Source organism: Monodelphis domestica, chromosome 1 (genome assembly GCF_027887165.1).
Source record: "Monodelphis domestica isolate mMonDom1 chromosome 1, mMonDom1.pri, whole genome shotgun sequence".
Taxonomy (NCBI): domain Eukaryota; kingdom Metazoa; phylum Chordata; class Mammalia; order Didelphimorphia; family Didelphidae; genus Monodelphis; species Monodelphis domestica.
Window position 1 is genome coordinate 743470995 of NC_077227.1, and position 24962 is coordinate 743495956.

At 46.1% G+C, this 24962-nt stretch overlaps 1 protein-coding gene across 2 annotated transcripts in view; it reads left to right on the forward strand.

Moving 5' to 3' along the window:
• The window catches only part of DPYSL2 (dihydropyrimidinase like 2), a 148885-nt gene that overhangs the window by 96234 nt on the left and 27689 nt on the right, over positions 1-24962 (forward strand). For both annotated transcript variants that reach the window (XM_001371288.4, XM_003339866.4), the window contains exons 4-8: positions 2394-2558; positions 4165-4226; positions 5656-5736; positions 7033-7101; positions 23570-23690. In XM_001371288.4, coding sequence (XP_001371325.2) covers positions 2394-2558; positions 4165-4226; positions 5656-5736; positions 7033-7101; positions 23570-23690 — 498 coding nt within the window. The remainder of the gene's footprint in view (positions 1-2393; positions 2559-4164; positions 4227-5655; positions 5737-7032; positions 7102-23569; positions 23691-24962) is intronic.

Here is a 24962-nt window from a genome sequence, read left to right on the forward strand (position 1 = left end):
GTCCCCCATTTCTATCTGAATTTTTAAAGCTAATATATGCTGTGGGGAGGGGACAGGACTTGAACCCAGGCCCCCTGAGTCTGGGTGAGGCTAGCTGCTTCCCATCTACTTTAAAAGGTGCACCCCACCCCCTTTCCCCTTCTTCCCCTCCTTCCTCCTTTCAGAGGCAGAAAGACAAGCACTCTAGATTCCAGGTTGGCAGCTCTTGCTGGGCTTAATTTGTTCCTGAAATCAGAGCTTGATCAGGAGCCTGGGGCAGCGTTGAGATGGAGGGAATGCTTGGCTGGCACTGAGCAAGGCACTGAGGCTCTGTTTAGGAAGCCCCAGGCAGGTGGGCAGCAGGCTTCTGAGATTAGCATCCCTGCTCCTTTCTTTCAGGGAGGTTTGACCTTGAGAAGTCATTGCTGGCTCTCTCTGACCAGAAGAAGGGGGAGCTCCAGAGTTACCCAGAAGCCTCTAGTCTCTGCAGAACAGTCTGCCTTCTGGCAGGGTGGGGTGGAGGGACAGAGCTCAGGACTAGGAGGTTCAAATCCTTGCCTTGCCACTTCCTACGTGGAACTCTAGTTCATTCACTTACGCTTTCTAAGCCTCAGTTTCCTCACTGGGAGAAAAGGGTGGGGAATAGGGTAAGGAAGATGACAAAGCAGAATTGCATGAAGGAATCCAAAGCAGAAAGAGTCCTGGATTCCGAGTAAGAGAATCTCACTTTAAGAGCTGGAAGGGACATCAGAGGTCATCTGTTTAGTCTGACACCTTCATTTTACACAGCAGGAAACTGAGGTACATGGCCTTTGATGACTTGCCTGGAGTCACCCAGATAGGATCAGAAATTGGAATTAGAGACCTTCCAGTCTAGAAGGGCAAAATTTGTGCCTCGCAAAACTCTCCTGTGCTGGCTGAATGAGATGAAAATATAATTGGGAAATGTTTAACAAAATTAAACCCAATACAATGCAACTTAGAGAATGTCAATTTGTGGTTTTCTAAGTCAGTTTTTAGCCTGTAGGGATCCTTTGAGTTTGATACCACTGACCTAGTCCAACTCTTCATTTTTCTGAGGAAGAGAACTCCTGAGGGAGGTTGAGTCACACAGGCAGGGTGATCTATTCAGGGCCTTGAGGTTCTTTAGAAATCTGCTAGTGAGACTACTTCATTTTACAGATGGGGAGATTGAGGCAGAGAGATTAAGGGACATGGAGGGAATAGTTGGTTGAGCCAGGTTTTAAATCTAAGTCATTGACTTAGGTCAATGGTGGCTGTTGTCTGACCAAACTGCACCTTCAGGGTACATACAAGCTCTCTGCAGCATTACCCCAGACAGGGGAGGGAGGAAATGCCCTTATTGGGCTGCTGGGCAGAGGGGTAGGGTATGTGAAAAATGTCCTTAGGTACTGTGGAGATGGGAACGGAGTAGCCCCGTCCTGCACATGGAGGCACTCGGAGCTACTCGTGCCCTATGTTAGCCAACACGGACTTAGGGTCAGAGGAAGCTGGATGACAATTAAAAACTGAAATAAGCTGCTTCCCTTCCTTGGATAGGAACAAGCTAGGTTGGCTGGCCACTTATGGACATATGACAACGACAGCTAACAGGCCTGTAGCACTTTATGTAGGCTGTCTCATTTGATCCTCACACTAGCTCTGGGAGTTCTGGGATATGGTTATCCCATTTATAGATGACTTGAGCACAATCACATGGAAACAAAAAGAGTAAGTGCTTGAGACAGGATCTGAACTCAGATCTTTTTGATTCCAAATCCTACACTGTACTTTCTACTGGAGCTGACTTGCTGCCCAGTACAACTTTCAGATTCTGTGAGTAACTGTAGACCCGGTGGGGGAGTGTCTTTTTGTGAAATGCTTTGAGTTCTTCAGATGGAAAGTCTCGCAGAAATAGTCATATTATACTGCCGAAACTTCTGGGGGAGGAATGCCTGGACACTCCCTCCTGCTTTATTGAAGCCAGGGAAAGGGGAGAAGTGAGAGAACTCTCCGAGGGCCCGTTCAGCATCTTAAAGCGTCGTCTTGTATTGGGAGGTGAATGCCTTAAAGCCGGTGAGAGACTCAGAGGGGAGACGGCCTGCCTGGCCGGTCACTTGACACTGACGTCCCATCTAAGGCAGCCTTGTCCATGGAACTTTCCCGAGGCCTAAGCTTTCATGGGTCTTGAACCAGGAAATCAGATCTGCGTCGTTCCCACACGCTTTCACCGCTGTAAGCTATTGTGGCCGAGCTCCGACTTAAGGGCTCATCCCTAGACTTTGGCTCGCCTAAGTGGATTCCTAGATGCAGGCCATAGAGAGCGCCATCTTGGTTTGAAACTTAAGAACTTTTCATTGTGGGCAGTGATAAGAATCCGGCATTAATGGCTGTAATTGTTTCCTTCTTTTCAGTTGACCATGTTGTTCCTGAACCTGGGACCAGCCTGCTGACTGCCTTTGACCAGTGGAGGGAATGGGCAGATAGCAAGTCTTGCTGTGACTACTCCTTGCATGTGGACATCACAGAGTGGCATAAAGGAATCCAGGAGGAGATGGAAACTCTGGTGAAGGACCATGGTAGGTTGGCCATGATCCATTGCCCTTGTGGATGAGGCCATTTTAGAGCCTCTGTTGTGACTTATAATGGCGGGGACACACACACACACACACACATCCATTTCCATCTACATGTTCAGTTCAGTTTAACAAACATTTACTAATCAGTCAATCAGAAAACAGTTATTAAGCACCTACTATGTGCAGGGCACTGTTTTAGCAGTTAGGGATACAAATATAAATAAAAAACAGTTCTTGCCCTCAGGGAGCTTACATTATAATCAATGCCTGTAGGGTCCAAGAGCTAGAAAGACAAAAGAGAGTCCGTCTTTGCCCTCTGGATGGTCAACCTGTACCCAGATAAGTGAGAAGAATTTGGTGGGGAGTGATATTTTGGCGCCCCTGAAAGGTGTTATTTTGCTCCTTCATTTCTACACCCAGCCAAGGACTCAGTGGTCGCCCTTAGAGGAGGGAAGGACAAAGAGGTCCTGGAGTGTTTCACCCAACCAGCCCTTCAGCAGATTTAAGGAGAGGATCATGTTAAACTGTAGTGGCCACAGACATCCTTGGTGGGGCTCTTCAGCATTTGAAAAGCTTCTGGGAAAAGATGGCTGATCTTGTGGCTTGTGAGACTACCAGGGGTGTGCTGACACATATTTAAGTAAATATTTAACCACCTGCTCTTTGGGAAGAGCATCTCTGTATGCCATATTTTAATGTTTAAGCTGCATTATCAGTACTTTCTCCATCACTTTCCCAAGTCTAGACAGTTGGCCAAAGAATAAATAAAGGTCAGATTTGCAGTGTTTGCCAATTATATAAACATATATATATATATATATATATATATATATATATAACATATAACATATATATATATACACACACATATATATATATAATATATATATATAACATATATAACATATAAATGTTTACAGTGGAAATTTAACAATCAGCTTTTGGGATCTAGTATGACCTGATTTTAGTGTATGCATACATACTATAATCCCATGGACAAGTAAACTGGCTCTGACCATATCTGAGCAGATTCTATTCCCTGGACTGATGGACTTTCTTTTTTAAAAACATTTCTTAAAAATCATTTTGGGGTGATTCTCCAGGTAGCTAGGTATCATGGTGGATGGAATACTAGAGGTTGAGTTAGGAAGACTTGAATTCAAATCTTGCTTCAGATACTGTGTCTATGTGACACTGGTCAAGTCATTTCCCTTCTTGTCATTATCTTCTGTAAAATGGGGAGGATCATAGAGTTAACATTCCAGGGTTGTTAAGGGTCCAATGTGATGACTTAAAGTGCTTTCTAAATATTAACTAGAGTCATTATTTGTTGGGAAATGAAGGGAATATAAAAGCAAAAGATATCAGTAAGAATTAAAAAAATAAACCAGTACAATTTCCAGAGAAATCACCGTGGCCAGAATGAAAGGAGGAAGGCCATTTCCTGAGAGAGAAGAGCTTGGACTCCATCAGTCAGTCCTTTGGCAAACATTTGGTGCCCTTTGAAAGCAGCACTCCATCCAAAAAAGGCCCTCATGTACTTTCCTCTAGGTTATTTGGTTTGTCTGACAATTCCTTCCACTCTCTTTCTCTCTCTGTCTACCAGGCGTCAACTCGTTCTTAGTGTACATGGCCTTCAAGGATCGCTTCCAGCTCACAGACTCCCAGGTAGGAGTCCATTCTGTCATCATCTGTAGAGGGACTTGTAAACTTCCAAGGCCAGTTCTAGCTTCTCTCTAGATTTATCTCATAGAGGTGAAGAGATCTGAATAAGGTCAAGCAAGAAGCATTGGTTTCAGGTCCTCCCTTTGTTATTTACTTAAGTGGTATGCCCCATGGCACCTCATTTCACTTCTAGAGGCCTCAGTTTCCTCATTTGTAAAAATAAGGGAGTTAGATGACAGAATCACGGAATCTTGGAATCATAGAGTCCCCCCTAAGGGCCATGTCTGTACCCATTGTGTGGTGACTCGGTCTCTGGTTGAAAATGTCCAATGAAGGGGCGCCTACCATTTCCTGAGATAGCCCGTTCCACTTATGGATGCCTCTAATTGTTAGGATATTGAAGCCCAGCCTCAATTGGCCCAGTTTGTAACTTTTGCCAGTGGCTCTTAGTTCTGACTTCTGGAGTCATAAAGAACCAGATGAATCTCTTTTCTAAACAGCCTTTAAATATTTGAAAATAGCCATGATCCTCCCCCAGCCCCCCAATCTTTTCTTCCCCGGTTCCTCCAAGCAAACGTCTTGTGGTGAGGGGAGCTCTCTCTCTAGTGGCCCCTGTCCTTCCCCAGACACTTCCAGCTCATCCGTGGGGCAACCAGCCCAGCCTACTAGAGATTCCAGCTGATGCCAGTCTGAGTGACTCCTCGGGTCCCTTTTTAGTCTAAATCACAGGAAGCTGCTCTCCCGTGTCCTGCTCCTTGCCGGGGGCCTGGAAGTGTCTTGCCTTATGGATCACTTTTTCTCAGCTTTGCCAGGGTGTCAGAGGGCTGCCCTTAGGGCTTCCCTGAGTGATTCTGTGCCTGAAACAGCGCTGTAATTCAGGAGCTTCTGGGTCCCCATCCAGGATTTTCTAGGTTACACTGTGAAATGCTGAGTGGCCCCACTGCCTGAGCCATGCCCCATAAATGTCTCTTTGAGGGCCTGGGAGAGGAGATTTTAAAGAGACAGGACGATTGGGAAATGGTAGAATCAAGTGGAAAAAGGATTGAAGTTCGAGTTATGGGACCTGAGTTCAAATCCAAGCCCTGTCTTTATCCATCTGACCTTGGGTAAATCTTTCAATCCCTGGTCTCAGGCTTCCTCCTCTGTAAATGAAGAGCTGAGCCAGATGGCCTGGAGGTCCCTTTTCATCTTGAGTGTATAATTCTGTGGGCAGAGTTGAAATCCTGGGGCTTTGCTGTGCCCTTGTGATCTGGGGAAAGTCTTGACATCTCTGGGCCTCCTCTTTAGCCTCTCTGGGTTCTTCTGGAAAACAAGGGCCGGGGCGGAAGGTCTCTGGGGTCCCTTCCCATCATAAATGAAGGCAGAGCCAGAAGTTGAGGCCGGAGGGAGGACGTGGAAAACACACCCCGTCACTGTGTTCACTTTCTTCCAGATCTATGAAGTCTTGAGCGTGATTCGGGACATCGGCGCCATCGCCCAGGTTCATGCCGAAAATGGCGACATCATCGCGGAGGTAGACCCCTCTCATGAGCCCCGGGTCCAAGGGGGGACGGTGGGGGGAAGCCCCAGCCCAGAATGGAGGCCCCTCGGGGACAGAGCAGACAATAGTTTCCAGTTCCCCATTCAGGCCTATCACGTACACAGTCTCTCCCAAAACCTTGGCAGTAGAGAGTTTCGAGTCCCCTCTCGCCTTCCCCAAGGGGATCATTTCACTCAAGGTTGCAGTGCCCCACCTGGGGGGGGGGGAGTTCCATTCTCTCTTTGGTTAGTTGATCCTGGCAGTGCCAGACCAGGAATGCGTTGCATTTTTTTCTTTTTTTAAACCCTTCCCTTCCATCTTAGAATCAATACTGCGTCCTGATTCCAAGGCCAAAAAGTGGTAAAGGCTAGGAAAGGGGGGGTTAAGTGACTTGCCCAGGGTCACATAATCATGAAGTGTCTGAGACCAGATTTGAACCCAGGACCCCCCCCTCCTCTAGGCCTGGCTCTCAATCCCTTGAGCCACTGTAAAATCTAAAATTATGTTTCAAATAATAAAAATATTATATTTTAGGAGGTTTATTAAATGATCATTAGAAATAAAGGAATAAAGAGCATAGAAAACAAAAACCACGTGCCCATGGCTGGTTAGCCATTTTCAAAATCCCCACTCTCCACCATCACCACTGGCTGCATGCCCAAGAGAGAGAGCAGGACCACCCACCCAATATTTATCTTCTTTCTACAGGAAGTACGTAATGACAGGAAGTCAGTGGGCTCTTGGGATATGTAGTTCTTTTTTAGGGTAACAGATTTTCAATTATACACCACCTGACTGTCCCTGAATGCATCACTTTGGAAAATGTTATTTAATTAATTAATTTAGAATATTTTTCCATGGTTACATGATTCATGGTCTTTCCCTGCCCTCCTCCCTCCCCCCTCTCATAGAGGACACACAGTTCCTCTGGTTTTACATGTGTCATTGATCAAGACCCATTTCCATATTTTTTAAGGAAAATTTTATTTAGTTAATTAGGAATGCATCACTTTGGAGCCCCCCTCGGTGCCAGTAGCTCCAAACTTGTTGGGGGGGGCTGTCACCCACAAGCCCCTGCTCCGTTTGGCCCCCAGTTCTGCCCCCAAGGCCTTTCCTGACCATCCCGCAGGGTCTGCTCTGCTATTTTACAGCTTGCCTAAGGAGTTCACCCTCCAGGTTTCTGCCCATCTCTGTGACTATTTCCCTGAGGACAGGAAGACCTCTTTTATCTGAATGTTGTTCTTTGTTCTCCTTCCCCCTCCCTGCTGTCCTGGCCCTTCCTCACTACAGGAGCAGCAGAGGATCCTGGAGCTGGGAATCACCGGCCCCGAAGGCCACGTCCTGAGCCGGCCTGAAGAGGTGAATGAACACTGGCTTGGATGGGACAAGTCTGTGTGTCTCCCCAGTGTGCTGGGCCGGGGCTTATGGAGGGAGGCCCCGGATCTCCCTTTGGGTTCCCAGGTCGTGGGGGGCTAGGGGGAGCGGTGCCCTTTTCTGTAGCTTTTTTGACCAAGGGACGATGCCCTCATTAGGTCGCGTGGGTTGTATTTTATAGATTAGGAAAATGAGACCCAAGGAAAGGAAATGACATGCCCAGGGTCTCTCAGCTAGTAAATATTAGAGCCAGGATGGAAACTCAGGTTTCCTTGATTCAGTCAATCCATTGAGTGCTTACTGTGGGCCAGCAGGGGAGCCTCTAGCAGGTACTTCAGATGTGTCCAATCCAGCCTCTTCTCTGAGCTCGGGAGAGGGCTTCCGTTCTAGACACGAGGAACAAGCATAAAGAAGGGCCTAAAGAGAGAAGAGGACAGACCAGGGAGGAGGATGGAGAGTCAGCTGGTTAGGCAGGAATGTAGACTACCTGATGGGGAGATGAGAGAAGGACAGACAAGAAGGATGGTGCGATCATGCTGCTGGACTGGGCTGGGGCCTCACAGGCCATTTAGTCCAACCCACTAATTTTTGCAGATGAGGAAACTGAGGCAGAGGTGAGGGTGGAGGATGAAGTGACTTGGCCCAGCTTACACAGGGAAAAACATCAGCTCCTCCTTCTAGGAACCTTATGCCTATCTGATCTCTTTCCCTTATAATCCATTCTGAAGATTATACCCCATTGCTCTTTTTTTTTTTAACCCTTCCCTTCCATCTTAGAATCAATACTGTGTATTGGTTCCAAGAGTTGTAAAGCTAGGCAATGGAGGTCAAGTGACTTGGTCAGTCACTTGAGGTATCTGAGACCAGATTTGAACCCAGGACCTCCCATCTCTAGGCCTGGCTCTCAATCCACTGAGCACTTAGCTGCCCCCTTATACTGCTCTCCTCTGGTCATGTCACTCCCTTATATAAAAACCTTCCAGGTCTTCCTTGAGATTACATGATCAACTCTTAAGTCCTGGCTTGGCATTCGAAGGCTGCCCCAATCTGACCCCAACCTGTCTTTCTTTCCTCGTCTCCTGCACCTTCCCTCTGTGAATACCTTCTTATTCTAGCTTATAATTAATTTATAAATTTGCCTGACTTCCCCAGATGATCAAGGGGAGAGGAAGGGAATAAACATTTATTAAGCTCCTACTATGTGCCAGGCTAAGCACTTTACAAGTACTATCTCATTTGCTCCTGGTAACAATCCTGGGAAATGAGTGCCATTATTACCCCTATTTTACAGGTGAGGAAACTGAGGCAGACAGTGGTAAAGTGACTTACCCAGGACCATATAGCCTAGTCAGTGTCTAAGGCTGGATCTGAACTCAGATCTTTTTACCCACAGTGCTGCTTAGCTTCCAAGGCTCTTCTCTTCCCTTGGCTCATTTGCTCTGCTTTGAATGACATGATCTAGGCTTGGAACTGGAAGGGACCTCAGAGGGTCTTGAGGCCAACCCTCTCCTCTTGCAGTTGAAGAGATAAGGGCCCCAGGAGATGATCAGTCACACATTCTGAAGTCCTTCCTGGGTGCCAGGCCCTGGTAAGGGGCTAGTGACCTGCTCCTGGTCCCATGAGTGGCAGTATCCGAGATGGACCCAGCTGGTCAAGGAGATGTCGATGTGCTGTAATGTTTCTGAGTTTGCTGCTCTCCCAGATCCAGGCATCTTCTCACAGTAAGGGAATTGGGAGTTAAACCTGTGTCCTTCTGGCCCAGACCTGGGTTTGGGGGCATCTCTCTACCCAGAGCATTGTGTGCTGTCCCAGCGGTTCTCCTTCCAAAAAGATGAAACGTGGACTCAACTGATCTGCTACATTCTGGATGGGCCGTAGTAGAACATAAGCTCCTTGAGGGCGGGTTGTCCATTAAGAAATGTCTGTTAGATCCAGTGGACCTGAACTAAAGAGCTGGGGAAGGCCCCAAAGGAGGGCAGCAATCAAGGGCTGGATGAACGGGATGGTGTTTTCATGAAAAGACATAAGAATGCTTGGCTGGGCTTCAGCAGGGAAAGGAAAAAGCCGGGAGCCATGACTGAAGGCTACTAAATGAAGAAGGGGATGGACAGAAAGGATATAAGCTTGGTCATGAAGCAGAGCCAAACTGGCAGAGCCCTCCTTCCTCTCTGCCCCATTGCCCTGGGAAGCTCCAAAGGGAGCACCATTTTCCATAGCGGGCAGCCAGAATAAGGAGGATATTATCGTAAGAGTTGGTGCCGAATGAACAGAGAATTGGCAAGGCTGGAGAAGTGTCTGGAGGATATATGCCCACTCAAGGGCTAAGGGCACCTTGGGATAAAGACCTTCCTTCACTCTGGGCTGAGGTCATGTAGGACGCAGCTCTCCCAGAGAATAGCCCATGGTGCCATGTTGGAAACCAGATCTTGGATGGCTGGGCTGAATAGTCCTCTGGGCATCAGATATGGTCATCTCACGTGCTTGCCACAGAATGGCAGCCCTGCAAGGGACCTTAGGGGCTAGTGAATCCACCCATATTAAAAAACAAATCTCGTCTACAGCATATCTGATTGGCCATCTGACCTTTCCTTGAAGACTCCCAGGGAGGGGGAGCTCACTACCTCTGCAGTCAGCCCATGCCACTTTGGAGCACCTTCCCTGACTGATAAGAAGCTTTCCTTGACCTCATGTCCAAATCTGCCCCCTTGTGCATCTCCCCTTTGCTCCTAAGGCTCCCCTCTGGGGCCAGCAAGGGAAACATAATTCTGTCTCCAAATGACAGTCCTCCAGAACCCCCCCCCCCCTTTCCTCAAAGGATTTTTTCCCTAGACTTTTGGGCAAGGGGAGGAAAGCAGGCAAGAGGGGAAGGATGGGCCCTGGACTGTCTGCTAGTTCTCAGCATCCTAGCTCGAAGGCTCAGGGGCTCCCAGAGGCCATCTAGTCCAATCCCTTTATTTCACAGAGCAGGAAACTGAGGCCTAGGGAAGTGAAGGGGCTCACTGAACTTCACACAGCTAGTATACAGCAGAGGCAGGATTGCAAGTTGTACCACTTGATCAGTCCCCTGCCCCAGTGCTTCCCCCTTGTCCAGCAACTGATCCTATGGATCCCATTCACAGAGTGTTGGCTTTGTTGATACAAACATTGCATTTATTAAACACCCACCAGGGGCCAGATGTACAGAGACGAAATGAAGTGATCTCTGCTCTTGGGATGCTTCTATGTTATAGGGAGCAACAGCATAGCACAGGGAGCAACAGTAGATCATAGGAAACAACAATGTATCAAGAAGAAACAATATGTCATAGGGAGAAATAATGTCATAGGGAGAAATTATTATAAGAAGAAACCTAGGGAGAAACAATATATAACACAGGGAGAAAACAGGGAGAAACAATATAACACAGGGAGAAACTATAGGGAGAAACAATATAACACAGGGAGAAACTATAGGGAGAAACAATATAACACAGGGAGAAAACATAGGGAGAAACAATATATTACAGGGAGAAACTATTATAAGAAGAAACCTAGGGAGAAACAATATAACACAGGGAGAAACTATAGGGAGAAACAATATAACACAGGGAGAAACAATATATTATGGGGAGAAAGTATTATAAGAAGAAACCTAGGGAGAAACAATACAACAGAGAATATATTATAGGGAGAAACAATATAACACAGGGAGAAAACACAAGGAGAAACAATATATTACAGGGAGAAACTATTATAAGAAGAAACATAGGATAGAGGAAGCTAGGTAACTCAGTGGACTGAGAGCCAGGATGGAGGTCCTAGGTTCAAATCTGGCCTCAGATACTTCCCAGCTGTGTGACCCTGGGCAAGTCACTTAACCCCCATTGCCTAGCCCTTACCACTCTTTTGCCTTGGAGCCAATACACAGTATTGATTCCAAGATGGAAGGTAAGGGCTTAAAAAAAAAGAAAAAAAAAGGGGAAACATAGGGAGAAACAATATATCATGGAAAAACTATATTATAGGGAGAAACAGGGAGAACATATATTACAGGGAGAAACAACATCACATAGGGGAGAAATGCACACACACATACATATATACAGATGTATATGTATATATGTAGCTCTGACATTTTCAGGCCATTTCTCCTCGGTCCAGGATCTCCTCATTTCAACATTAATGCCCAAGATTTTGGCTAGAGCTTGAGGTCAGGGGCATCCTCAGGTTGCTCGGTTGTGGTAGCTGGAGCCCAATTTCATTGGAAAAGTTGAGCCCTTGACTTGCTGTGTTTTGCTAGTTGGATGGGAATTGTGGAGGAGGTCTGAGGAGCTGGGGCCATCTTGTTTTTGTTAAAGACAAGAGCAGGAACAGATGTGCCCATCTGAGCACAGCTGCATGCCCCTCAGCCCAGTCCCAGGGGTGATTTATAAGGCCTGAGCCTTTTGTTGACTGTTCCAAGTATTCCCATGCTGCTCTGCTCCCTTCTGCCTCCCCGTGTTTGCACGAGGGTTCCAGATTGCTGCCTAGACATCGCTGGGGCTCCCCTACAGAGAACAAGGTTAATTTCAACCTTCTTCAAAGTTTTCCCTAAAAAATGTCCTTAATTCCCTAAAAATCCCTAAAAAACCAGAGGGGGAGAATTGAGTGTTTATTTGGATGAAGTAAGAACATATTCAAAGCCTCAGGAAAATGTGTCTGGCCCTCAGAGAAACTGTCAGCTTGAGGGTTTCAAAAAACTCTAGCAGCAAATTAAATTGATCTTCTTAAGCCATTGGATGATTGAGAAAAATCACTCAATTGGATTGGGCAGTGCTGAGTGAGGCCTCTTGGTAGGGTTAGAGATTCTGATGCTGGAAAGGAACTTCTGCAAGACCATCTAGTCCAATGCTTTGCTTTTCTTCTTTCCCTCCCCTCCCCTCCTCTCCCTGTTCTCCCCTCCCCTGTCCTCCCCTCCCCTGTCCTCCCCTCCCCTCCCCTCCTCTCCCCTGTCCTCCCCTCCCCTGTCATTCCCTCCCCCTGTCCTTCCCCCCACTTCCCGATTAGTTTTGTGGCTTCCATTTTGTCCCAGTGGAAAGAGGGCTGGACTTGGAATCAGGATATCTGGTTTAAATCTTGGCGCCTGACTCAAAATTCCCTCCTCTGGTCTTTATTTCCTTATTGTAAAATGGGTTCATTGGAAGAAAAGGGCATTTTAAGCCTTGAAGAACTATGGCAATTGGAGTTCTCACTGAGACAGCACAATGGTATTGTTATATCATTCCAACATATTCTTTTGACAGGACAGCTCTTGGGATCGCATTGGTTTGCAGAAGAGGAGATGGAGGCTAGAGGTAGAGGGAATATATTGCAATCACAAGGCTTCTTGTTGAGGAGAACAGAGAGCAAGGACTTTAGAGGCAGTGTTGTACAGTAGGTAGAGTCCATGAAATAGAGTCAGGAAAGAGTTGGGCTTGCATCTTGCTTCTAACACTGAATAATGTGACCTCTGGGGGGTAACTTTCTTTCTTTCTTTCTTTCTTTCTTTCTTTCTTTCTTCTTTCTTTTCTTTCTTTCTTTCTTTCTTTCTTTCTTTCTTTCTTTCTTTCTTTCTTTCTTTCTTTCTTTTCTTTCTTTCTTTCTTTCTTTCTTTCTTCCTTCCTTCCTTCCTTCCTTCCTTCCTTCCTTCCTTCCTTCCTTCCTTCCTTTCGTTCTTTCTTTCGTTCTCTCTCTCTCTCTCTCTCTCTCTCTCTCTCTCTCTCTCTCTCTCCCTCCTTCTTCTCTCCCTCTCCCTCCCTCCCTCCCTCCCTCCCCCTCTCTTTCTTTCTTTCTTTCTTTCTTTCTTCTTTCTTTCTTTCTTTCTTTCTTTCTTTCTTTCTTTCTTTCTTTCTTTCTTTCTTTCTTTCTTTCTTTCTTTCTTTCTTTCTTTCTTTCTTTCTTTCTTCTTTCTTTCTTTCTTTCTTTCTTTCTTTCTCTCTCTCTCTCTCTCTCTCTCTCTCTCTCTCTCTCTCTCTCTCTCTCTCTCCTCTCTCTCTCTCTCTCTCTCTTTTCTTTTCTTTCTCTTACCATCCATCTTAGAATTAATACTAGATATTGGTTCTGAGGTGGAAGAGCAGTAAAGGCTAGGCAATGGGAATTAAGTGACTTGGCCAGAGTCATACACCTGTTATATTTAACTTAATATCTTCAAGTTCTTATTTTCCATAAAGTTTATTAATAATCCCTTGAAATAGAAAAGGTAGATAAGAATAGATTTAACATCTCTTCTTTACTCTAAGTCTGATAAAGTGTAGCTCATCCTGGCAGATCCTCAGTCCATCCCTCACCTGCCTGCTCCCGGAAGTAGAGAGCCACAAAAGACCCCTCTGGGCTCCACCCAGGCCCTTTTATTTACATTCATGGGTGTAGCACTGGCATGTAAAAATGGTATGGATGGGGTTGGCAATTCAGGAGGGGGAGGGGAGGAAATTTCCTCTATACACACCCAGGAAGTATCTGAGGTCAGATTTGAATCCAGGACCTCTCATCTCCAGGCCTGGTTCTCAATCTCTTGACCCTCCTAGTTGCCCTTTTGGGGCTCAGCTTATTTATATGTGAAGTGGGGACAATGGTACCCACAGTTCCTACCTCCTCCATGTGAAAGGGAATTTTTTTTCCCTTTGTTTATTTTAAGTTAATCAATCAAGAACTTAAAGTATCCCTACTTAATGGTAAGTTACTAACAAAGAAAGTTCATGCCCTAACAGGCCACAAGCACTGCTATTACCCCCCCCCCCCACCCCCCAGTTCTAGGCAAATTGAAAGGCTGTGATTGATTCCTGAGAGATGTGATGAGGAGAGCTGATGAGTGATGGGTGGAGAAAACTGTATATAGGTGTGAGCCTGAGAGAGATTTACTCACTCTTTGCTTGGAGGATTCTTGGGCTCTTCTTTCTCAATGGCCTTTAGCCTAGGGAGCTTGAGCTCTGAGCTCTGGTGGGCTTCTTGGCTCTCTTGGCCTCATATGAAGGTTCTCGGAGGCTTTTCAGCATCTTTGACTCTTTGGATTTTGGCTTCCTGATCTGAACTTTGGATCCTGGTGAGATTCGAATTCAGATTCACATTTGTGGTCTGGAGGTTCTAGGGTAGGACTTAGGGTATTTTTAGCTAAGTGATATTTTCTACCTTCTTCCTACATTTCCCACTTTAATATCTCTACCTTGAGGTAAATAAAGCTACTAAAGCTACTAATAGCCTTTTGACTTAAGAGTTAATGAATATAAATGGCAACCACAACAGTTCTTTTTTAACCATTATTATTTTTGTCAAACCAAATTTTTAACTATTACATTTGGCCACCCAATTTTAATTATTACATCCTGTTGTTGTGTTGCTCAAATGGGACAATGGAGTAAGGAACTGCTTTGCCAACTTAAATTGGGCTCAATAAGTATCAGTTAAGTCTACACAGAGTACTCTCTGAGATCCAAAGGGGAGAGTCAGACCTGAGCCAGCAAGGGAGGATCTGGAAGGACTTCCTGGAAGAGGTGGCTTCTGGATTGTTCTGTAAGTGATGGAGAGAAATCTGACCCAGGAAGAGTGAGAAGGAAGGCATTTCAGATTTCAGAAGGTCCGGGTAAAGCCTCTAAGGCAGGAGAGCTCCAGGCACATCTCTGAGACAGAGAGCCGCCCAGTCTGTCCAGAGCACAGAGTAATCTGAGATAAGAACTTGAGAACTCTTGGACTCTATTGTTTCTAGGCTAAGATCGGCTACTCTGAGGCCCCACATTTCCCTAGAAGAGGCCAGAGAAGGGAGGGGCCCCCCTAGAATCCTTGAGGCTGGGCTGAGCAGGCCAGGTCAGAGCTAGTTCCTTGTGTGGGAGGGGGTGGTGGGAGCTGGAGCTGGAGGGGGAGGGAGCAAAGGCAGCTGCTGACTGGAGGAGACAAAGCTGAACCAGGAGGAGGGCATGACTTTATTTAGCCCTGGAACCCCAAACTTCAGGACCTTCTCCATCCCTTTCATTTTGGAGGCAAGCAGATAGACTTAGGGAGGAGAAAGCAGCCAGAGGGTACAGTGGATAAGAGATGAACTTGCAATCAAGAAGTCCTGAGTTCAAATCTAGACTTGGATATATATTAGCAGTATGACCCTGGGCAAGCCCCTTACCCTTCTGTCTCTCATTTGTTTCATCAATTAATTGGAGATAAGGATGCTTAGAGTACCAGCCTCTTAGGGCTGCTGTGAGTCCTGAGTCAAATGATATCTAGAAAGTGCTTTGAACATTATGAGAATGGCAGCCAACAAACATTTACTGGGTAGAACCATAGTCTGAAAGCTGGAAGGCACCATAGAAGTCATTTAGTCCAAACCCATCCTTTTCCAAATGAAGAAACTGAGGCCCAGAGGGAAAATGGTTTGCCCAAGGATGCACAGATAAGAGAGTTCTGAGAAGGTCCAATAGTTCTAAGACTTCCTGAAATTTGGGTGTCATATCACCAATCTATGTGCTTCCTGTCCAGTTGGTGTCTTGGGACTGAGTCTGGGATTTATGGAGTCCAAGTATATTAGATAGAATGCTAGACCTGGAGTCAGGAAGACCTGAGTTCAATTATGACCTCATACACTTCCTAGCTGTGCGACCCTGGGCAATCACTTCACCCCATTGTCCTCAGTTTCCTCATCTGTCAAATGAGCTGGAGAAGGAAATGACAAACCACTCCAGTATCTGCTAAGAAAACCCCCAAAAGGGTCATGAAGAGGTAGACACAACTGAACAACAACAGCATCTTAGAGCTTAGTTGGGCATGAGCTGGAGAAATCCACTAAGCCAACCCTGCCTTTGTTTGTACAGAAGAAGAAACTCAAACCTAGAGAGCCTATTTGACACAGTGAGTGGCACAGATGGACAAAAATGCTGGTTCTTTGCCTCCTTGCCAAAGAGAACTGGTTTCAGTTTCGGAGAATCCCCTTCTTGGTTCCTGAGCCCTGGGTTCTTGCTTAAGTCAGGAAAGGATCTCTTGATTTTCTCTGAGACAGAAAGTTCACTTTATCCCTTCCTACTCATGGTGGGACCTTTCTTGGGAGCTTAAGCTGGGGTTTCTCTGGAGCAGGGGTTCTTAACCGTTTCTGTATCAGAGACTCTTTAGGCCTATGGCCTCTTTATCAGAATAAAAGTTTTAAATGATAGAAGGCAATGTAACATATCCATCATAGGCTAGTGAAAATAAAGATGTCCACAATCCTGTCCGCCATTATGGACGTCTTTGAACCTAACCATAGACCCTCCTGGTTGAGAGCCCTTATTTTTGATTCGTAACTCTCCTAGGTTGAACTAAGACTTTGAATGAATCACCAAATAAATCCCCCTTCCCCAGAAAAAATGTCAAGAGCCCAGGCCAGTTACTTTGGATTGTCCCATTTCTTTGAAGTCAGTTGCCTTAACAAGGTGCTAGTGGGCATGCCCATCCTCTGTAGGGGAGAGTGGTGTGCTCAGGTAGAATCATCATCTCCCCTCTTCTCCACTGCCAACCACTCAGCATTGCTCTGAAGCAGGTCTAGGTCTTAGAACTGGCAGGTTTTGAGTACTATGACGGCCTACATCTCCTGGGGAGTGGACTGTGATGCAGTCCATGGAATTCACAGGAGTCTCATGGGCTTCGCAGAACCAAAATTAGTAGACAGGGTTTAGGTAGGAACCCCTAAAGCTTCTTATCCTCAGGCGAAAGTGAGGAGAGTCCTCTGAGCCCAGATTTTCATCTTCAAAGACACATAAGGACACGATAAGGGCACAAACGAAGTTGAAGGTTCTTTGATAAAGTATTCTTGGCTGGGCCACTCAAAGAGAGAGTGGAATTCGAAGACATCTGTAATATCAGGTTTCTTAGCTTGGCTTGCCATTTCCTTCTCCAGCTCATATTACAGATGAGGAAACTGAGGCAGACAAAGTAAAATTACTTGCCCAGGGTCAAAAATCTAGTAAGTGTCTGAGGCTAGATTTGAATTTATAAAGACGAGTCTTCCTGATTCCTGGTATGACATTCTCTCCACTGCCCCACCTAGCTGAACTATTCTTTTACTAATGAATGCTCTGTAAGTTGGCAATAGTGTTTTTCTGGTTGTCCTGTTGCCTTGTTAAGTCATATTGAGCATGTGGTCTGCTAACATCCCCAGATCTTTTTCACTTCCTCTATACTACAGTTTCACAGTTGTTCCTTTGAACTAAAGGGCAGAACTTTCCATTTATATCTAGTAGTTTCCATTTCAGGTATAGACAGCATGCTTATCAAATCCTCAGCTAACACAAGCACAAGGATAGTCAGCATATTGGCAGAGTCAGGATTCAAAGGGATCTTGACAGGCTGGAGCTTTGGACTGAGTGATCTAATAAGTGGAAATTGAACAGTGGCTAATGTCAAGTCTTATAGTTGGGTTAGAAAAGTTGGGTTTTCCAAGTCCAAGACGGGGAAGCCCTAGCTAGCCGCTTGTCTGCAAACCAGACACAATCTCAGTTCCTTGAATTCCTCACGTGAACATTACTTGTAGCTCCTCTTCCCCTTCCTCGCCTTCCCCCGGACACGCCGTTGTCTTTCAGTGTCACACAAGTTCTCCTTTAACCTGCAGGGTATCCCAAGTTTAAAGCAGCACAGGGGCTCTTTCTTTCCTTTCTCTGGACATTGAATTTTTGGATTTTCACTAGGTTTTCCGTCATGTCTGATTCTTTGTGACCCCATTTGGGGTTTCCTTGGCAGAGCTACTGTGCTGGCTCGCCATTTCTTTCTCCAGCTCATTTTTTTTAGTCCTTTATTTTTTAAAATTATTTTTTAATTGAAACTTTCTATTTAATTAATTAAGAATATTTTCCCATGGTTATATGATTCATGTTCTTTCCCTCCCCTTCATTCCCCCCCCCCCCCCCCGGTAGCCAATGCGCCATTCCACTTCTCTGGCTCATTTTTACTGATGAGGAACTGAGGCAGCTAGGGTTAAAAGACTAGCCTGGGGTCACACAGTTAGGAAGTGAACTCAGAAAGATGTGCCTTCCTGACTCTCCAGGCATGACGTTTTCTCCCCTGCCCCGTTAAGCTGAACTATACTTCTTTGTTTAGTGCCATGTAAGTTGGCATTATTTTTTTTGGCAGTCCTGTTGGCTCATGGTCCACTAACATCCCCAGATCTTTTTTACTTGGCTATTGTGTAGCCACATTTCTCCTGTCCTATGATTTCATACCTGTTCCTTTGAACCAAACTTAGGACTTTCCATTTATATCTGCTTATTTCCCTTCCATTGACGTGGATCCATTGTTTAGTTTCTTCAGCTCATTTGGGTTCCTGATTCTGTCATCTAACGTAGTCAGAGAATTTGATAAACTAATAAGCATCCCTTCAGTGTCTTCACCCTGTTGGTGTCCTAATTTACCGAACTCGTAACATGGTGGGGAGTTAAACGGGAAAGAATCATCTTGAATTTATCAGGAAAAAGCATACTCGGTGGAATCACCAAGTCTAAACTGGAGGCCAAGCAACCATAAAATCTCATTAGATCGCGGTTTGTTAGGCCAATTTAGATAGGACGCAGGTCATGTCATGCTCTGTGAAAAACGTCGACTCCACACAGAAGAATATCCAAACCCTATTCGCCGTGGCTAAAGCAGGCCACTTCCAAAAGGGGACACGCAAATGATCAGAGACACATACTGAAATCACACTGAGAATGGCAGAAGTACTTCAAATCAGCGAAATTCCATGTAGACGGGCTCCTAGTGGAGACACAGAGATGTCGTCGCTCCTGGTGGAATCAGAAGCTAGGAGGATCCTTTTGGAGAGCGCAAAATTAGGAAAAGACCAACATTTACAATGCTCATCCCAGTGTGGTGTGTAGAGGGAATGGGCAAATAAACCGTGACCCAATCAGGTGGTGGAATCCTCCGATGCAGTCAGGGCCATCAGGTAGGAAGAGCCCAGGAATTCTGGGCAGCCCTTTACCCCCGAATCTCGACTGAAGAGAGGCTGGAGAAATAGAGCATGCTCAACCTCAAACCTGGAAGGGGAATAGGGATGAGAATCAAGAACCAGCACAGATTGGAGGGAAGGAAGGAAGTTCTGACATTTAGTTGAAATTAATTTGCTTCTGTGTAAGTAGTTGCAAAGCAAGTTTTCAGTCATTGTCAGCCTCATCTGACCCTCCGTGACCCCAATTGGGGTTTTCTTGGCAAAGGTACCGGAGTGGTTTGCTTTTACAGGTGAGGAAACTGAGGCAAACAGGGTTAAGTGACTTGCCCAGAGTCACATAGGTAGTAAGTGTCAGAATCCAGATTTGAACACTGAAGATGAGTCTTACTGACTCCAGACCTGGCACTCTATCTACTGTGCCACGTCACTGTGACATTAGATGGGTTATTTCCCAGAGGGAGTGTGGGAATCTAGATGTGTGATTTCATTGATTTATACGACTCCCAGTGTGGATGTTTCTTTTTCTTTTTTTTTTTAATATATTTTATTTGATCATTTCCAAGCATTATTCGTTAAAGACATAGATCATTTTCTTTTCCTCCCCCCCCACCCCCCATAGCCGACGCGTAAGTCCACTGGGCATTAGATGTTTTCTTGATTTGAACCCATTGCTTTGTTGATAGTATTTGCATTAGAGTGTTCATTTAGAGTCTATCCTCTGTCATGTCCCCTCAACCTCTGTATTCAGGCAGTTGCTTTTTCTCGGTGTTTCCACTCCCATAGTTTATCCTTTGCTTATGAATGGTGTTTTTTTCTCCTGGATCCCTGTAAGTTGTTCAGGGACATTACACCGCCACTAATGGAGAAGTCCATTACGTTCGATTATACCACAGTGTATTAGTCTCTGTGTACAATGTTCTCCTGGTTCTGCTCCTCTCGCTCTGCATCACTTCCTGGAGGTTGTTCCAGTCTCCATGGAACTTCTCCAGTGTGGATGTTTCTTGCACCAATGCAGATTGCCACTTTTCTGCAACTGGGAGTCTTAGTTATGTGGGGCATAGATTGCCCATAATCCCTTGCAAAAAGGTCCTATAAGGGATCCATATAGATTAAGTGACTTCCTTCCAGTCACAGAGCCAGTATGTGACTGTGGTAGGACTCAAGACCAAGTCTTCCTGATTCCAAGACCAGCTCTAATTCTTTAATGTTAAATTTATAATAATTAAAAAAAATACCCACCACCCACCACCCACCACTGGTGTAGAAGGCAGATGAAGTGACATTTCTTGATCACTTATTATTTTTATTTCTTTTAAACCTTTCTCTCTATCTTTGTGTCAGTTCTAAGAGAGAAGAGTGTAAGGACTAGGCAGTTGGAGTGAATTGACTTGCCCAAGGTCTCACAGCTGGGAAGTATAAGGGAAAATTTTAGGGTTGTGACTTAATCTAAATTTAATTGGTCTCCATGGAATATCCCAAATAAAATACCCAAGTCAGTTTGGAAATTTTATGGTGGTTTGATTAATATAGAGAGAAGGAATTAAGGTTAAGAGAGAGGGAAAGGGTATAGGATTTCTCCTGCCTGGCTTGTGCTAGGGGGATTTCAAAGACCTCTGCCATGAGGTCTTTTCAGAAGATTAGAGGCTTTCTAAGAGGATAGTGTTTTGGAAGGTAAAGGAGAAAAGAATCAGCCTAAACTCCAAGAGAGCTCAGAGGAGACGCCTCACCTGAACTAGGTTACTAAGCTTCCCCAGTAGTGTATCAAGGACTCTTAATGCCAAACCTGGTCAATAGCTGCCGCCACGCCAATATGCCAAGATGCTCAGCACACTGCCACCAGTCACCTCTCCACTGCAAAAGAGGCTGAGAGAGGAAGTGACATGAAATATATAGACTGTTTTTTACATTGCTTCCTGTGTCCCACATGTACCAATGGTAGCTTATGCTTGACTTAGGACAGCCCAGGGGGTCTGTCATTTGCTAGCACACGTCTGGCATAGGCCATCCTTCTCAATACTTAATCCTTAAGTAAGGGTGTAGACATGCCTGTTTTGTTAGATTAAGCAGGGTGGAGTAGATCTAAAATTCACAGATGTGTCTGAGGCCAGATTTGAACCTGGGTTCTGATTTCAAGTCTGGTACCCTATCCACTGAGCCACCTACCTGCCCCTGTCACTCATTTATAAAGAGGCCTTATCATAGTCCCTTCCCCCCACCCTGAAGAAAGTGTTGGCCATCTTGTTTTCCTCGGGATTCTGGAAAGGGAATGAAGGCTCTTCGCTGTACTCACCTATTAAGCCCTGAACATGACACTTCATCTCCTTCTGGGCTTTGGCCCACATTCCTTCCGTTCCATCTGGGCCATCTCTTGGGCATTCTATAAGAACAATGGCCCATCCTCCCTCTTCCTGGTGCTAGTGCCTGCCTTGGAGTGGGTCGAGGACCCTCAGCCTCTGACAGAAGCCAAAAGAGACTCTTCTGAGTTTATCCAGTTGAGTCTCCATCAGAGAGGCCTTCCCTGAAGTCATCTCAATGCTCCGACCCTCAGTTTCTTCTGCAGAATGAAGCAGGTTGGACTTGACATCTCTGAGGTCCCTTTTAGCCTTGACTGTATGAAATGAACCACTCCAGTCATTCTATTCCACACATTACTGGAGCATCTATAACATGCCAGGTATCGCATTCGGCACCTGAGATGCAAAGACATTCATGAAATAATCTGTTCTCTCCAGAAGCTCATCATGCACTTGGTTCAGGATGGAGGGAGGAGAGGAGGGATCAGGGACAACAGTGTACACCGAGGAGTAGCTGGAATATACAGGAAGCATACAAAAAGTTACTTCAGAAAGGAGAGAGCACGGACACTTGAGGGAGGTCAGGAAAGAGCTCCTGGAGGCTCTGGCACTTGAGTGGTGCTGGAAGGAAACCGAGGACTCTTTGATGTTGGAATGGAGAAGGAATCCATGGAGAACCCGGCTGTGCAAAGGCCCATCCAGAGGGAGGAGATACAATTTTTGTAGGGGAAGTCACGTCTGTGTGTGTGTGTGTGTGTGTGTGTGTGTGTGTGTGTGTCTATGTGAGACAGAGACACATACACACAGAGACAAAGGGAGGGATAAAGAGAGAGACAGAAAGACAGAGAGACTGACATACACACAGACAGAGAGACAGGAGAGAGAGAAAGAGAGACAGAGACGGACAAAGAGAAAGAGACAGAGAGACAGAAAGAGAGAGACACAGACAGAGAATGACACATAGTGACAGACAGAGAGACAGAGATGGACAAAGAGAAAGAGAGACAGAAAGACAGAGAGACACAAACAGAGAGGGAGAGAAAGACAGAGAAAGAGACAGAGAGAGACAGAAAGATGGAGAGAGAGACATAGAGAGAGACAGAGACACACACAGAGACAGAGAGATAAAGAGAGACAGAAAGACAGAGAGACTGACATACACACAGACAGAGAGACAGGAGAGAGAGAAAGAGAGAAAAAGAGAGACAGAGACGGACAAAGAGAAAGAGACAGAGAGACAGAAAGAGAGAGACACGGACAGAGAATGACACACAGTGACAGACAGAGAGACAGAGATGGACAAAGAGAAAGAGAGACAGAAAGACAGAGAGACACACAGACAGAGAGGGAGAGAAAGACAGAGAAAGAGACAGAGAGAGACAGAAAGATGGAGAGAGAGACATAGAGAGAGACAGAGACACACACAGAGACAGAGAGAGATAAAGAGAGACAGAAAGACAGAGAGACTGACACACACAGACAGGAGAGAGAAAGAGAGAAAAAGAGACAGAGATGGACAAAGAGAAAAAGACAGAGAGATAGAGAGAAAGACAGAAAGAGAGACAGAGAGACTGACACACACAGAGACAGACAGATGGACAAAGAGAAAGAGAAAGACAGAGAGAGAGAGAGACAGAAAGACAGAGAGACACACAGAAAGGGAGAGAAAGACAGAGAAAGAGACAGACAGAAAGATGGAGAGAGACAAACAGACACAGAGAGAGATAGAAACACACAGAGACAGAGACAGAGAGGGACAGAAAGACAGAGACAGAGGCGGACAAAGAGAAAGAGAGAGACTGACAGAGGAAAAGAGAGGCAGAGAAAAAGAGAGAAACAGACACACAGAAAGAGACAGAGACAGAGGGAGAGAAAGAAACAGAGAAAGAGAGAGACAGACAGAGAGAGAGAGATAGAGATGGACAGAGAGAAAGAGGCAGAGACAGAGACAGAGAGACAGGGAGAGAGAAAGTTGTTTGAAATGATCCTAGTGAGGTGGATGGGAGCTTCATGGAGGGGCTTCAGCTGCTGGGCTGATCATGTATATGGTCCTAGAGGCCATAGGGAGCCATTGAGGATTTTTTCAAATAGAGGGGTGACATGGTGAGATCTGAATTTTAGGAATACTGTGGTGGGGAAAGTGCTTCCAAAGGGGAGTCCTCATGGTGTTGATCGTGGAGCCCATGGATTCCAAGAGTGTTGGGGGAATGGAGGCTGGAGGGAAGAACCTGATGGATGTTGCCGTGGCTCAGATGGGGATGTTGTCTTGCAGGTTGAGGCCGAGGCTGTGAACCGGGCGATTACCATCGCCAACCAAACCAACTGCCCGCTGTATATCACGAAGGTGATGAGCAAAAGTGCTGCCGAGGTCATTGCCCAGGCCAGGAAAAAGGGTGAGTGGAGGCTGGGGTGAGGGTGGTGGGGACGTGGAGGTGGCTGGAGGCTGGGCCATCCCTGCTGGGGAGGCTGTGCCTTTTCCAGAGGCTCCTGCCAAGCCGGCTACTTTTATCATGCTCCAGCATTAACCTAATTACAGTGAACCGAGGCCCTGAGCTCAGGTTTCCTTTTGTTCCGCTCCCGAAGCCCGGTTTAGCATCTCTGTAAAGGCACCCGCTGCAGAGGGTGGGTGGGCAGCCCCGGCTCCCTCTGCCATGCCAGGCTTGGATTTAATTCGATCCAGTCTAAATAACCCTCCCCTGCCTACACAGATGACGTCAGGCTCCATCTGGTCGCGGAATTCCTCTGGGGAACGTTGTGTAGCCGAACGCCTTCTGCCCCCACTGGCAGCGCTCTGGGCTGCGATAAGGGCCGGGGTGGGGTGGGCTGGGATGAGGAGCCTGTCCCGGCCTCGTTCGGGCTCTGGGTCATTTGGCCACCGTGTTCATGTTTCCTTGTTCTTAAGCTATTTCCTGTTTATGATCGGGGGGCCTTTGAGGCATTATGGCTATAGGGAATAGGGCACCGGGCTGGAGGTCAGGAAGGCTTGGACTCAGGTGCTTAGTAGCTCTTTGATCCTAGTTAAGTGACTTAACTGCTCAGTGCCTCAGTTTCTGCATCTGTCAAAGGACGGATTTAGATTCAATGGCCACTAAGGCCCATTTTGTCATAAAAATCTATGGTACCCTGAGTGATTTTCCCTTTCTTTTTCTTTCGTAAGGGCTAGGCAATGGGGGTCAAGTGACTTGCCCAGGATCTCATAGCTAGGAAGTGTCTGAGGTCAAATTTGAACCCAGGACCCCTCCTTTCTCTAGGCCTGGCTCTCAATCCACTGAGCCACCTAGCTGCCCCCAGTGATTTTCTTATTCTGAAATCCCCATTTACTAAGCCAATAAAGGAGAGGCATGCTAGAACATAAGATCCAGGGTCAGAGGTTCTGAGAGACTCTGGACTCTGCCCCTGGGGGGCCTGGGGAAAGGGATTCCCTCTCTCTGGGCTTTAGCTTTCTCAAAGGTAAAATGAGGGGGTTAGACTCTAGGACCTCTGAGGACATTTTCAACCCTAAATCTGGGGTCTGACACTGCCTCACTGTGTTACCCTGTTATTTAACCTCTCTGAGACTCAGTCTTCCTTGTCTGTAAAATGGGGATAAAAACACTTGCCCTACTCATCTTACAGGGTTATAGTAACAGGAAAATTGATTTGTAAATTGTAAGGTCCTTTCTTCT